The sequence below is a fragment of the Tympanuchus pallidicinctus genome, unplaced genomic scaffold (assembly GCF_026119805.1).
Source record: "Tympanuchus pallidicinctus isolate F22 unplaced genomic scaffold, pur_lepc_1.0 scaffold3, whole genome shotgun sequence".
Classification (NCBI taxonomy): Eukaryota; Metazoa; Chordata; class Aves; order Galliformes; family Phasianidae; genus Tympanuchus; species Tympanuchus pallidicinctus.
Window position 1 is genome coordinate 52037165 of NW_026294747.1, and position 14665 is coordinate 52051829.

The following is a 14665-nucleotide window of genomic DNA, read 5'->3' on the forward strand; positions in this document are numbered from 1 at the left end:
AGATTCACAGTGCAACCCTGTGCTGCCACATCTCAGAGCTGTCATCCCTTGGGTGCAACCCACAGCGCTACAGAGCTTGGAGGAGAGCCTCCTGAAGTGCCCCAGAGCTTCCAGGAGAGCCTCTCAAATAAAGAACAGGCATTTCCAGGAGACAAGCTGCCCGGCCCGCGGGGCTCTCTGCAGTGTCTCCCCAGAGATAAAAGCAGGCTGCTGGGGTTATACTGGTTCCTGCCTTTGAGATGGTATCACAAGGACGAGCAGGGCCGTGGCCTGTCTGCTAGGCCTCGCTGCAGGACTTCAAACAGACGCTGTGGAGGCAGCTGACTCACCAGGCCGGCCGGCCGCAGCCAGCTCCAGCACGTCCCAGCTTCCCTGCTCCCCTCTCTCAGAAGCGTTTTAGTAATTTGTTCATTAATTTTTTTTTGCTTTGGCTTTTGGGGCTCTTTTTTCTCCACCACAAAGGTGGTGGTGAGCTCGGGGAGCGCAGGACTCGCTGGCACTGCACTGCTACATGCCTGCTGCACAGGGAGCAAGGCGCTAAGGTGCTGACAGGGTTTAATCATTAATTTGGGTGATTAAATTTTCTGGGATTAATGCTAGGGGTGTTCCTCTATATAAAATAATGCTGCTTATATAAACCTCACCGGCAAATACAAGAAGCCATCAAAAGTTAACTCCAAAGTGACACGGGTGCTGTAAGTTAAAGCCACTTTATAACCTTCTTATGGGCTTGGCCGTTCGCACAGCCCCATCTGAGGATAAGCAACTTTTGGAAACGCAAGCCTGTGGCTCTGGCGAAAGGAGGTGACTTTCCCTGCGAGTCAGGGCAGCACAAAGGATGAGGCATGCTGAGTGTGGAAGCAATGAAACTGCAGATTTTAGACTAGATTGTTTTCCCGGCATTGCCAAACTCGTTTCAAACGTGCAAGTACTGCACAGAGCTGTAAGCACACACCAAATGCTCTTACTTGCAAATGAGGAGCAGCATTTTCCCCTCTGACATCTACTTTAGTTATTTAAGAAACAAAGGGGAAAAACTTACAGACACTGGAGTGGGGAAGTCACCACTAACTCCAGCAGGATCCCTTTCACACGGCAGTAAGCTCACTGAAACAAACTCAGAGTTATTCTGTTTTATAAACTAAGGAGACCAACGGGAGGAACCCAGCTCTGAGCTCTTCGTGCTTTCTGCCTCTTGCATTTTGGGGGAGGGTGTTCACGTATTTGAAAGGCTCCTTTGTGCCTTGAGGCTTCAAGTCTTTTTCCAGTCGTGCAAGAAGGCAGACGTTTCTCATCCTTTACACGTTGCACATAGTCTAGGTGTGTCCAGACTAAAAACTATCACTTTTTTAAGGCAAAATATAAAAATAATCATAATAAAACAACAACCCGCAGTGACTCCAGCATTAGCCTGTTCACAACCTCAGCCCCTGTGGTTCTTTAACCTCAGCATCTGTACAGAGCTTCATTCCTGGGGGCTCTGCCCCACTGCTGAAGTGCAGGCACAGACCGAGGTGAGGGAAAGGACAGGTGACAGAGCCCGCGTAGGACAAGCAGCCTGCTGCCTGCATTCAGCTAAATTAGTCCTGCAATGCATTTAAATAGACGCTTGGGAAAAACAGCAAGAAATTGTATTTAATAACTGGGAAGCGACACTGAAGAATGCACACCAAGACCTGAAGAGTAAAGGAAACTATGTGGCAAGGGCAATTACAAGTCAGTCAATAGAAAAAGTCGTTAAGTCTAATTCACAACGACTACGGGGACTGCCCAGTCCTTACCGACGCCCCAAAGCAGTGGGGCTTTAGCCTAGGAAGAACACATCTGCTGCAGTATCACCGTTTGCAGTTGCATCTGATCACTTGTCAGTTACAGATGATGTATTGCTATCATTATTTATCCAGTAGCCCCTAGGAAATAATAATCAAACAGCCACAGTGTCTCCTACATTCTCGGGGTCCCATATATGCTACTGTCTGGAAACCAAGAGGTGGAATGCCAGCAAAACGCCGCGTATATAAACGTCAAAAACACACGGGCTGATTATAGCCTTTTGAGACTTCACTTAAGTACTCAGCAGGTGCTTAAGTTGCGGTAATTGACTGCTGGAGTGGTACTGTGATTGTCCTGCCATTTACATATGAACCGTTCAATAAACTTTAAGTGGTTTCGAGTAATTTGAGACAACAGCTGATCAAACAAGCTTTTAACAAGCTTCGCGTTCCAGTAGCGACTGCAACCCCTCACCGTAGCCACGCGAAACAGAAAGCCGCAGCCAGCGCTTGGCAAACCCATCCCATCAACCGGACTTTTACATCCAATAAACGCTGCACAAGCTTATTTTAGCCTGGCTCTTATAACAAAACGATCTATAGGGCTGCTTCCTGTATCACCAGCCTGCCTCAGGGATCGAAGCACCCTGGCAAGCTCTCCCCTGACCAAGAGTCACCGGACCAAAACACACTCGTTTCCTGCAGCTGCTCCGCTCGCTCCTCCGAGCTGTTTTTTTTTTCCCCTTAAAGGACAAGGCAGCTCAAAAAGTGCGTATCAGCGGGCTCTTCCAGCACAGCTCGTTAGTTCCAGGCTCCTCTGCCTTCAAACACTGCGGTTTTCCTTTCCATAACGCATCAAGAGCTCTGGAGACAGTTTGTAGGAAAACTAGACAGGCTGAACTACCACTAAATTTGCCTATGCTACCGACTTCGTCATCCGAGCTCGCTCCCTATTCAGCGTTAACCGCACAAGAAATCCTTGGCAGCTTTACTTTCGATCATCTTCAGCAAGGGAAAAACACTCAGGAAAGTAACAACAGCTCCGCTTGCGCGCGAGCAACCCGAAAATAACTCGGTAACGCACTGGACACGGCTGCACCGAGCCCCGCTGCCAGCGAGCAGGGATCCTTTCGCTGCCCTTGCTTTTGGAGGCACACACATAGCGAGCCGCCCTGGGCCCCACGTTGGCCTCCCTGCCAGCCCGGCTCTGAGGCAGCACAGGGAAACCTCCCCGCCAGCCCTTCCCGGAGCCTCCTATCCCCCCCATAACAAAACCCCACTGCCTCAACCCCGCTCGGGGTCTCCCTCACCACCACCCCAACCCCAGCCCCGTTAGAGAAAGGAGAAAGATAGGCTTCTGCTTTAAATAAGTTTTATTTATTACCAAAATCTCCAGAAGCTGCACTTAGCATTTCTCATCTTTCATGAAGTTTTTTTTCCATGCATAACTTGAAACTTGTCAACTGCAACAGTCGAGTGGTTACTTTAGAAGAGACATTTAAAACAGAGACAAACATCCAGAATACAAATCAGCTGTATCTGAATTAACAAAACTTCTCTATTACTAACCTTATAAAGCAGGACGTGCCTTCCCTTTTATCAAAACCAAGCTGATAGATCTGCCTTTATACACACCCAACAGAATAAACTCTGTTATTGGCAATGACGTTTTTCTTAAACGTTAGAAAAAAAAAAAAATATAAAGCAAAGAATGGAGTGACTGTCCATAAACCAGTCTCTAGTTGAGTCCTTTTAATCTACTTCTTCAATGGTTGGGCCACCAGAGCCACCTGCCCCGGCTCCTCCAGCTCCCTGGTACAGTTTTGTGACAATCGGGTTGCAGAGTTTCTCCAGCTCTTTCTGCTTGTGCTCGTACTCTTCCTTCTCTGCCATCTGGTTTCGGTCAAGCCAACTGATCACCTCCCGGCACTTGTCGAGCACTTTCTGCTTGTCCTGGTCGCTGATCTTTCCCTTCAGTTTATCATCCTCCACCGTCTGCTTCATGTTGTAAGTATACGACTCGAGGGAGTTCTTGGCTCCCACCCTATCTCTGTTGGCTTCATCCTCTGCTTTGTATTTCTCTGCCTCTTGCACCATACGGTCAATATCATCTTTGCTAAGGCGACCCTTGTCATTGGTGATGGTTATCTTGTTCTCTTTCCCTGTACTCTTGTCCACAGCACTGACATTCAGGATACCATTAGCATCTATGTCGAAAGTCACCTCGATCTGAGGGACTCCACGGGGTGCTGGGGGGATGCCCGTTAGGTCAAACTTGCCCAGCAAGTTGTTGTCCTTTGTCATAGCCCTCTCACCTTCATACACCTGGACTAAGACACTGCTCTGGTTGTCTGAGTAGGTGGTGAAGGTCTGCGTTTGTTTGGTGGGAATGGTGGTGTTACGCTTGATGAGAGCAGTCATCACTCCACCAGCTGTCTCGATGCCCAGGGACAGGGGGGTGACATCCAACAGGAGCAGATCTTGCACATTTTCAGACTTGTCTCCCATGAGAATAGCTGCTTGCACAGCCGCACCATAAGCAACAGCTTCATCTGGATTGATGCTCTTGTTGAGCTCTTTGCCATTGAAGAAGTCCTGCAGCAACTTCTGGATCTTAGGAATACGAGTGGAGCCCCCCACGAGCACAATCTCCTGGATCTGGCCTTTATCAAGCTTGGCATCACGCAGGGCCTTCTCCACCGGCTCCAGGGTACCACGGAAAAGATCAGCATTGAGCTCCTCGAAGCGGGCACGAGTGATGGAGGTGTAGAAGTCAATGCCCTCGAAGAGGGAGTCAATCTCAATGCTGGCTTGCGTGGAAGAGCTCAGAGTACGCTTTGCCCTCTCACAAGCTGTACGCAGCCGCCTCACTGCTCGCTTATTGCCAGCGATGTCACGCTTGTGCTTACGCTTGAACTCTTCTACAAAATGGTTCACCATACGGTTGTCAAAGTCCTCCCCACCCAGATGGGTGTCCCCAGCTGTCGACTTCACCTCAAAGATGCCATCCTCAATGGTAAGGATGGACACATCAAAAGTGCCCCCTCCCAAGTCAAAGATGAGCACATTCTTCTCTCCAGCCCGAGTACCTTTCTTGTCCAAGCCGTAGGCAATAGCAGCTGCTGTGGGCTCGTTGATAATACGCATCACGTTGAGGCCAGTGATGGTACCAGCATCTTTGGTGGCCTGGCGCTGGGAGTCATTGAAGTAAGCGGGCACTGTGATAACAGCATTCTGTACCTTCTTCCCCAGATAAGCCTCAGCAATCTCCTTCATCTTGGTGAGCACCATGGAGCTGATCTCCTCTGGGAAAAAGGTCTTCATCTCGCCCTTGTACTCCACTTGCACCTTGGGCTTGCCGCTCTCGTTCACCACACGGAAGGGCCAGTGCTTCATGTCTGACTGCACCGTGGGGTCATCGTACTTGCGGCCGATGAGACGCTTGGCATCGAAGATGGTGTTGGTGGGGTTCATTGCCACTTGGTTCTTGGCAGCATCCCCGATGAGGCGCTCTGTATCGGTGAAGGCCACATAGCTGGGTGTGGTGCGGTTCCCCTGGTCGTTGGCGATGATCTCCACTTTGCCATGCTGGAAGACACCCACGCAGGAATACGTGGTGCCCAGATCGATGCCGATGGCCGGCCCTTTGCCAGACATGATGACAGATTCCTCTGGGATGTCACTTGCTCGCTCACCCGCAGTCACGTCTCTGCCCCCCGCTCCCGCTGCTGTCTGCGGCGCAATGTGCCGTTGTGGCGCCGCTCGCGCCCTCTTTATAGCCCGCTCAGCCTTCTTCTGGAACCTGCCAGAATGCTGAGGACCAATCCAGACTCCCGACTGCCGCAGTTGACCAATCACCTTCGGGACTAGCCGAAGAGCGCCCACCCCCTGCCTCCTGTCCAATCAGAAGCGTGGCGCCCACTCGCCAGCCCAACCCTCTCCCGCATATTGCAGCCAGATCGGACTTCTTCCTGTTTTTTCTCGATCCGTCTCGCTTTCTAGCGTGCGCCACTCCCCTCGGCCAATCACAACGCGCGCTCCTCATTCGCCCCGCCCCCGCCCCGTAATTCTGCTAGAAAGTTCTAGTGGACGTTAGACGTAATGCGAATGATTGACATGAGCGTTATCCAATGGAGGCCGGGGGACGCTGTGAGGGCTGTGGCGGGTGGGCTCTGCCTTTCGGGGGCTCGGGCCGGCCCGGCCCGCGCTCGCTGCTCGTAGTGTTTGTAATTCCTGAAAGTTCACTCAAACGTGTCACGTCCCAGCCAGCCGCCAGCTGGTGGGGAATTTACCCATATTTGGTCGCGACTCACACAACTTCTCCCCCCTCCCGTCCGCGGACCGCGCTTTGCTGCCCGCCTGCCCCTTTCCTTCAGGGTGCGGGGTCGCGAGTCACCCCACCCCCCCGCCTTCCCCCGCGGCGACCCTTGTGAGGAAGCAAGAAGTTTCTGCTCCCTCTGGCAGAGGGCAGTGGGGTGACACTGCCGCAGCGGGTGGGGCTGAAGCGACGTTTAGCCTTATGTCGGCTTAACTTGGCAGGCTGACAGCGGCAGCCCCCACCGGCCCCTCAGCCCGTCGCCCTCGGCACCCCCCGAGTTTCCGTTCGTGGGCTCCCAGGTGGGAGAGAGGAAGGCGCCTCGCTTTCCCCTCTGGAAGAAGCGGAGCCGTTGGGAGCCCTACTGCTGCCTGTGGCTGCGTGGTGACCATTCTTGAAATGTCTCCAAATTTTTGTCTGTTGTGCTAATGTAAGATGTCGTCACGCCTACATTTAGCAAAAGCGATGAGGATATTAACTTGGAGCTAGGCAAGGGCTTTGAAGAAAAACGTGAAAATCTGCCGTGGTTCCTCCATGTTATTCCTCCTAACTTGGAGACTAACACTTCAAAACGTTCCAGTTACAGCAAACAGCAAAACAGCACGCTGAGATCCCTCTTCCCCTCGTGGATAGCCACGTTAAAAGTGCAGCTACAAGTCTGCTAGCCACAGACTTTTTGTGTTATGTGAAAGGATTAAATGCACCGTTCAAGTCATCTTTGGTTAATTTTGTCCCCGGCCTTTAGCATTTTGTTGTAGCAGCCCTCATAGAAAATGTCACAGTTCTTACCAGGATGATTTATGCCCTTGTAGTTATTACATACTTTCAAAAAGAACCTTGCTTCAATTAGTGTGTTTTCCAAAGCTTTTTTATCTGACGTGAAGTTTCCACTTCTTTTACGTAGCATGTGTGTGTGTAGTTTGGAGACAGAAAGGCTTCAATTTCTGAAGCTAAATAACGAACGTGCTTAGATAACTATTATTCTTCCATGGGTCCCAGTCCTTTTTAGTACAGAGGTTTTGACCTTGGAGAAATCCAGAAGAAATCGATGGAAAATGGAAGCTGTCAGTCTCCATACCTCCAGCAGGAGCTTCTCTGTACATCCCATACGCATATTTCTTGGATGGGAAGGGTGTCGATTTCTCTTGTAGTCAAACCAGTGACTGATTCATCACTAAAATATCTCTTCCTGTAATTCCCTACTACTTCATTCAGTTGATTGTATCTTAGGGAGCAGAGAAAAGTGCTGGAGCAATACAAAGAGAGTTGGCTGATAAACTCAGCTTCAGGTGAAAAATAGATGTCATTTTTTATTGGTATCCTTCTGAGGGTTATCCTCAGGAGCACAGGTGATGCATGAGAATCCTGTTTTGGTAAATGCAGTACAACTCAGACACTCTTATTTCAGAGCAAAAAGAGGATTCTTGCCTCAAAAACGTATGTATAAAAAGAAATGGAGAGAACAAATGAACCAGGAAATAACGCAAAAATATTGATTCGCATAATTAGCAGGCTTCGTATTAAAATTAATTTGATATCTTATTTAAATATATTTGTAATCAAACAGATTCAGAAATGAGATTTCTTGAATTTGACCAAAAGCTTTTAATCATATTTTATCAGCCCAGGCACAACAGCTCCAGACAAAACCTGTTTGGGGTAATGGTTCCCTTTGTCCAATTACTAATATGTCCCAGGTGTAGTTGTGCAGATACCCAGATGCGCTGATAACCCACTAAAAAGCTGCTCATAGTCATTGAATTACTGCTTACCTTATTATCACCTATGTATTTTAAGATTGTAATTGGAGTTTCACTGTAGTAAATGTCAGGGAAACGTCTTGGAGGAGTGCATTTTAATGTTAATAGTGCAAATCATGGGCAATCATGGACAATATCAGGAAAAAATCAAAAGATCTGTGGACTCAGGCTACCAAATACTTAATTTAGCCTCCTGCAGAAGCATTTCTTTTTCAGCTGAGCACACGGCTGCTGTTTTCTTCTTGTGTAACAACACCTACAGGTCTAAGCTGCTTTTTAAACTTTTGTTTCCAACCAAAAATTGATGTGATTTTGTCATCATTGCTCATCTCTTACAGATGTCCTTAGAGAAAGTCCAGTCTTAACTAGAGAGAACAGCCTCCAGAACCTCATTAGACTTATTCTCTCTTCTCAGCAGAGCTATTACAAGCCTGCTTTTTGTCAGCACTTCTCTTAAGACTTGCAGCACAATTTGTGCACCAACTCATCTCTACAGTCATCTTCTCATATGGGAAGAGCCAGAGGATTTTCTTTTATGTTGCTTCATATGCAGTCATGTTACAGGTGAGCCAAACAGACTGGTTCAGAAATTAGAGAGTGAGTTTTATGCTGAGGACACAAGTCTGACTTTCCTTTTAAAGAAACTTCTGCTGGATTCCCCGTCCTGAATCTGTAAGCCGTATTTCCCAGAACATCCAGACAGTACTCTGGAAGCATGCAGGCCCCTTTCTGATGCACTTACTTGTGTTCAGGATTGACCATACGCCCGTGTCTCCTGCTTGGCAGTTATGCAATATGCTGTAGGCTATTCTCCATTGCATCACCCAGACGGAGCTGGAGATGATATTTAGACTTCTGTGAAGCAAGAGCTCAGTATGTGGAACGGAACTGAGCGCTCAGCCCATATCCTTATCTTGATAACAGGAAGATTTTTTTCCCATATATTTCATAAGGCAATATAGTGTAAAAATAGGATTGAACACAAGTTACTGTTTAATCAGACATCAGCTTCTTGGTCCATAAAGATAATAAAGTTAAAATTTGATGGCCTGCCATATACAGGAGCTAAGGTCTGATGATCAGAACATCTTAGATCTTAAATTCTGGAGGTTATTAGCCATTTGCAAAACTGTTCAGAAAATAGCATGAATCAGATTGTACTGGCGAGCAGAAGTGAAGTATTTTACAATACATCACCCAGCACAGAAAAATCTAAGCAACAACTGTTTTTTTCCAAGAACAAGTAATACTTGATCACACTGCCCTTTCATCACTGCAACTTTTTCATCTTGTTTCTATTTTTGAATCTACGGAGGTAATTGGAATGCAGACAAGAACCACCAGTGTTTGAAATGACAACAGATTTTTCTGACGAGGTGCTGTTGTGTTAAAAACAGTACTCTATGTGGGGGGAGCCGTGTAACTTTGTGAGTTATTTTGTATTTGGATACTTTCACTTTTTGCATGTAGATGCTCTTTTATTTGAAAGACAACCACATTTCATTTTTCTCTTAAATACATTTTTTTTTTCCCATGAAAAATAAAATCTGCAAGTCGGTGTAACTTGTTTTCTGCAAATTATACAAATGTGGGAGCAGTCATTTGGAAATATTTAGAACAGCAGTATATAGGGCACAGTAAGGCAGTACTGCCAAACCAGAAGTTCCAAAATCCCAGGTCCAAAATTAGAAATCAGGTTTAAAATTATGAGCTTAAAAAACACGTGACTTTATTCACCTTTGGGCTGTTTAATCTTTGGCAGGTTTTCAGATGCCACTTTTAGGATTGCCCGTGTAATTTTAGAGGTTTGCTTTTTTTCTTTTTTCCCCCGATTTAAGAACTAAAGAAGCTGATCGCACCATGTCACAGCTGGAACAGGGCTGATCAGATTGATGAGACTCAACAAAACCAAGAAAATTTGTAACACTGATTAAAGCAGCCCTTGGTGTTTCAAGGAATAATTATTTTATAATTAAGTGGTTTCAAGGCACTCTCCCATTTCCTTCTGAAAGTTTGCTGAGGAATGATGACGAGCTGAGGGTGGTATCACTAATGCTAACTACATCAACTGGTGCGTTGTGCAATTTAGGCATTCCGTTCCACACTACTCTTTATATGCAGCCACCTTTCCTAACAGGCAGTGCTCCCTAACTGGCAATAATAAAGGACTGTAAAGCAGCTAGCGTGCGAGTAATCGTAGGATCAGATCAGAAAAGGACTCAACAGGTTACTTAGTCGGCCTTTCTGTGTCTGAAGTCTCTTTTCCCGCAATTTAAACCAATCATTTCTATTCCTATTGATTGTGGATATGAGAGAGAACACTATTCTATTTTTTCTTTGCCCACTGCTTTTACAGATATGAAAATTATTTTGCTTCCCCTTCAACATCTCTTCTGTAAGATGGCCTGAAATCGTTCGACCTACCCTCAAAGGCACTGTTTTCTTCACATGCCCATTGCTTTCTCCCGGGTTCCCTGCATGCAACTTGTATCTTCATTTTCAAGGGCCGTAATCAAAAGAGGAGACATCACTCACTCATGCCTTAGCAGTTCTGCAGGAGCACATTGTACTCCTGTTTTGACATCGTAATTTGCATCTTAATTTGTAACAGTACGATCTTGCAGTTGTTTTCAGAACTTGATCCAAAATAAGACATATATTCTTTCCAGTGGAAATCAAGCAGCTGTTCCTTTACTTACTGGTAATTCCAAATTCCACTTGCTCCTACTAAATAGCATCATATGTTTTCACACGTATCTGCACCTTGCTAAGCTTATTCCAATTTCTAATATCTTCTAGCATACTTAAAGACCAACTCCACTTTGTCTTGTTTGAATATATAAAAAGGACATGGGTATGGTATGGTGCTTGGTGAATGAAAACAAAGAATTTTGGCTGGAGAGCTGTGAAAGGCATTTATCAGACTGTAACTATTGGCAGTAGCTGTAAAGCTGGGAAATGATGTGAAGTCTTACTCAAGGAAAACAGCATAACAAAAGCACAGTAGTTCACACTCACAGGTCGACATAATTTGATACATCTTTCTGATTCAGTTAGATGCTTAGTGTGAAGATTTTTGAAGATAACTGATACAGCAGTGCTGTGAATTTCTCTTGTGTTATGTGATTTTTACTCATCTCAGTTTTCGACACTGCCATTCTTATTAGCTGAATGGGAAAGATGCAGGAGCACATGAAGCTGATGGTAACTGGAACTTCACCCTGTTGCTGGAACTGTTATTAATTCAGCTGTAAGATGGAATTAAATAAAAATAATAAGCAGACTCATAATAACATTTTATTAAAGATACTGTATCGAGGCATAGATTAAGCTTTAAAGATGATGAAAATTAACCTGGCATGTCTTCACTAATACTCTACACAGACTACAAATAATTGCTAAGTTACAGAACGGTCAGGGCCTGTTCTAGACGTCCTCTGCTTAAAAAATAAAAAGAAGTTAAATAGTTCAAGGCCTATCTTTAGGTGACACTAGAAACGTATTTCCCTTCTCTGCTTTGCAGTAGTCCTACTGTGAGGGTGCTTCCTGGTCTCTGTGGAAAGGACATCACATTTTCTATTACATTTCCCACCTATAACGAGCCTTCTCCCTCAGAAGTCCCCAGTGGTATCTTGCATTTTCTGGACATTCTCTGTGCTCCCCATTGCTCTAGCACTGCCACTGGGGCAGCAGAGTCAGCATTCCACTCCTGTACTGTAGACTTCAAATCCTGTATTTATTTTTGAGATGTTTTGTGTTAATACCGCTGACTCTTTAAATACCTGAAGGCTGAAGGGTCTGGGGCTCTGCAATCAGATTAAGGAACAACATTCAAAGATACCTGAACATCTTTTCTTCCATTTGTATAGCAACTTTATAAACTCAAAAAGAGTAAAGCAAGCACAGACACATGTCCTGTTCAAGCTGCGATACAGACAATGTTTTACATACTTCGTAACAACAGTAATGATAATAATGCCAATTATAAATAAAAATGCAGACAGATTCTTACTGAGATAACAGTTATACTAAACAATAAAACATCCTCTTATAGTCATAAGTAGAATTAGTAAGATGCATAACTACAGCAGAATATAGATCAGCATGTTTAGTCTGCTTACATGAATCAATCTGCTCCAGTTGTCTGGAGAAGCAAAAGAAATTACTATTTTTTAAGCCATGTTGGCCCTATTTTTGAACATTTACTGCATCGTTTTGTTTTGTTTGCTTGTTTGCTTCCCATTAATTTAGGTGGAAAATTTTGGATTGCTAAATTACTCAAATCTGAACATGAATGCCTGATTCTCTTCTTCAAACCACCTTTTCAAGGTACAGATCCAGAACATGGTGCACACTGTGCCCTGTGAAGATTATTGCATGTTTACTCATCTCCTTGTTGGTCACAATTTTTCACATCCACAGCACCATTTCTTTACTCTCCACACATAAGCACTGAGCTCCAGGGAAGGTCCTCTTCAGCTTGCATATGATGATCATGGCAGCAAAGGGAGTCAGGTCAGCTGGATCTTTCTCACCATCCTTTCCTTCCTCAGAGACCCTTTGTGCTCAGTTTTAAAGGCTTTTTTTTCACTTTGTACTCCAGACTAAAACATTTTTCCCCTCTTCTAACGCTCATTAGCTTAGCATTGTAACTGTCTGAAAGAAGCGTGAATTTTAGTTCATAAGTACATACTTTTACCTTTAAAGCTAAAAAGTCTAAACAGTTTTTGACAGAAACTCTAGTAAGCCTCGTTTCATAAAAGCAGCACGGCAGCATATGAACAGCAGATCCTGCAAGCTCATTTCAGCGCAGCCCTTAACGCCTGGCATCTGCCTCTTTTGGCTGTCTGCTCCATGAAAGAGACTTCAAATCTGTTTTTGACAGGTGTAAATAATAGTCACAAGGAAGTAAGTTTTGTAACACAGAGAAGAGTCCAAAACAATTACTGAGTGTTCTAATATGACTGCTTTGGTGTCTTTTGCGACTGCTGCAGTATGTCAAAAAAGCAAAGGTGGTGCCAATTCAGATCTGGCACACGTGGTTCTGAGTTTTTATGAAATCTTTTGCCGACAGTTCTTCCTCATGTCTTCTTCAAACCTGGTTCTCTCAGTTGTTCAGAAGCTTAGAAGTCCCTATTTCACTACTGCCATGCAGAAAAGAAATGCAAGAAAAATATTAAAAGTCAGAAGCCCACACTCTAGTACTATATTTGCTAGCAAGATGTGGTCCCTCCCACCTCACCGTGGTGTGGTTTCGCTCTAAATGCTATCCCCTCCAGTTACATTGAGAACACCCACCACAGAAGAGAACTCTTTAAAAGCTCTATGGTTCCTGTCCTTCAACCTCTACCCCAGCAAAACACAACCTTAAACAATGTTCTGGTCTTGTTTCAGAAACTTTTCATTTGTTTCTTCCTCCTTTACCTTTCATTTTCAAAGCAGCTAAAGTCTTGTTGAAGAAAGCCTTCAGTTCTGTAGCCTCCGAGGTTATTTTTGCTACTGTATGTGTAACTTTCCAGCAGTGGTTTACGGCTTGGCTTAGCGGATGTTCAAGAATTACGTAAGTATTATTTCCCTTCAGCCCGAACTTCTCCTAGCTTGGAACACCCACCACTCTGGAATACTTCTCACTGCTTCGTATTTGCCCCTTCACTCGTTTCTGTTGATTTTACTTGCCAAATTCAGAGGTGATTATTATATATTTACCTCCCCTGGAATTATTGTTTTGGGTATAATGCAGCTAAATGATATAAACGTTTGCGATTCACGTCTCTTTGGACACCACACTAACATGACAAACATGAGCAGCTTTGTATCCATTAGGAACAGTTAAGACATTGGAAACACATGGATGCAACTTCTAAAGACAATCCTCTGAGACTTTTTTCATGGTACACTGCCTTCTTTCTCTGGCTATGGAAATCACATTGCACAAATATATGACTGTCCCACTTTCACATAACTGCTGGCTAATTTACACTTGATATTTCTACATGCACTGTAGCAGCATTGGACCAAATGGTTGCATCTGCACTGCAGAGCAGGAAGGGCTTTCAGGCTGCAAGTGAAGCCAGGTTTACCAGCCCCATACACGTGCTGGAGCATCCTGAAGGCCAGCGCAGGGCTGAACTTCCTGGCACACCTTTGGGCAAACTGCTAGCTTCAAAGAACTGTCAGTGCAGTCACCTAATACACTCTCTGAATCCTGGAGGGGAATATATTGGACTGATGCTGTTACCTCAAAGTAGCTCTTACCTGACTAGCTCTAAGGTCACAAAACGCATCTTTTTGGTTATAAATTAACAAAGGATTTTCCCCCAGGCAATATCAATCTTTAATTAATATCAATGTTTAGTATCAGTATTTATTTAGACGCTACCCTGCATTTTACAGTCAAATATTTCTGCTACTTGTAGATCATACACAGCTCACGTGGCACGACTGAGATTCTTCACACTGCTTCCCTCAAATGCAGCAACTATGCTGTGTGGTACCACCTCTAACCGTGGAAAGGTAAGCTGCCCATGAATATTAAGTCACATTTTTTTCTGATGGAAACTGCAAAAATACGGTAAATTAGTGCCAACTGTGGTCGTGTGGTTTACATACAGAGCTGTGAATACCAAAGTGCTGTTGGTACTGGTAATAGCTTGCAGCCCACAGCGAGCTAGATTAGAGGTAAAATGTTGTGCCCTCCTTCCAGACTCTAAAAAATTCTGGCTACCCTAAAATTAGAAGCAGTTTTAGGAATGCACAGAGGATCTGCTTCTATGCTCTTCACACAATAAACTCAGCTGAACTGCAGAAATGATCCATCT

General features: G+C 45.0%; 2 protein-coding genes across 5 annotated transcripts in view; both read right to left on the reverse strand.

The window, feature by feature from the left end:
• Positions 1–14665, reverse strand: part of ZBTB1 (zinc finger and BTB domain containing 1) — a 55580-nt gene that overhangs the window by 21566 nt on the left and 19349 nt on the right. For 2 of the 4 annotated variants that reach the window (XM_052696020.1, XM_052696019.1), the window contains exon 3: positions 11132–12991. The exons of the other annotated variants lie outside the window; for them this stretch is intronic. In XM_052696020.1, the coding sequence (XP_052551980.1) occupies positions 12981–12991 (11 nt within the window). In that variant the 3' untranslated portion in view covers positions 11132–12980. Of the gene's footprint in view, positions 1–11131; positions 12992–14665 lie in introns of those variants that run through there. 4 annotated transcript variants of the gene reach the window in all.
• HSPA2 (heat shock protein family A (Hsp70) member 2) lies at positions 3128–5536 on the reverse strand. Its single transcript, XM_052696024.1, has one exon. It carries the CDS (start codon positions 5427–5429, stop codon positions 3525–3527), a length of 1905 nt encoding a protein of 634 aa, XP_052551984.1. The 5' UTR covers positions 5430–5536; the 3' UTR covers positions 3128–3524.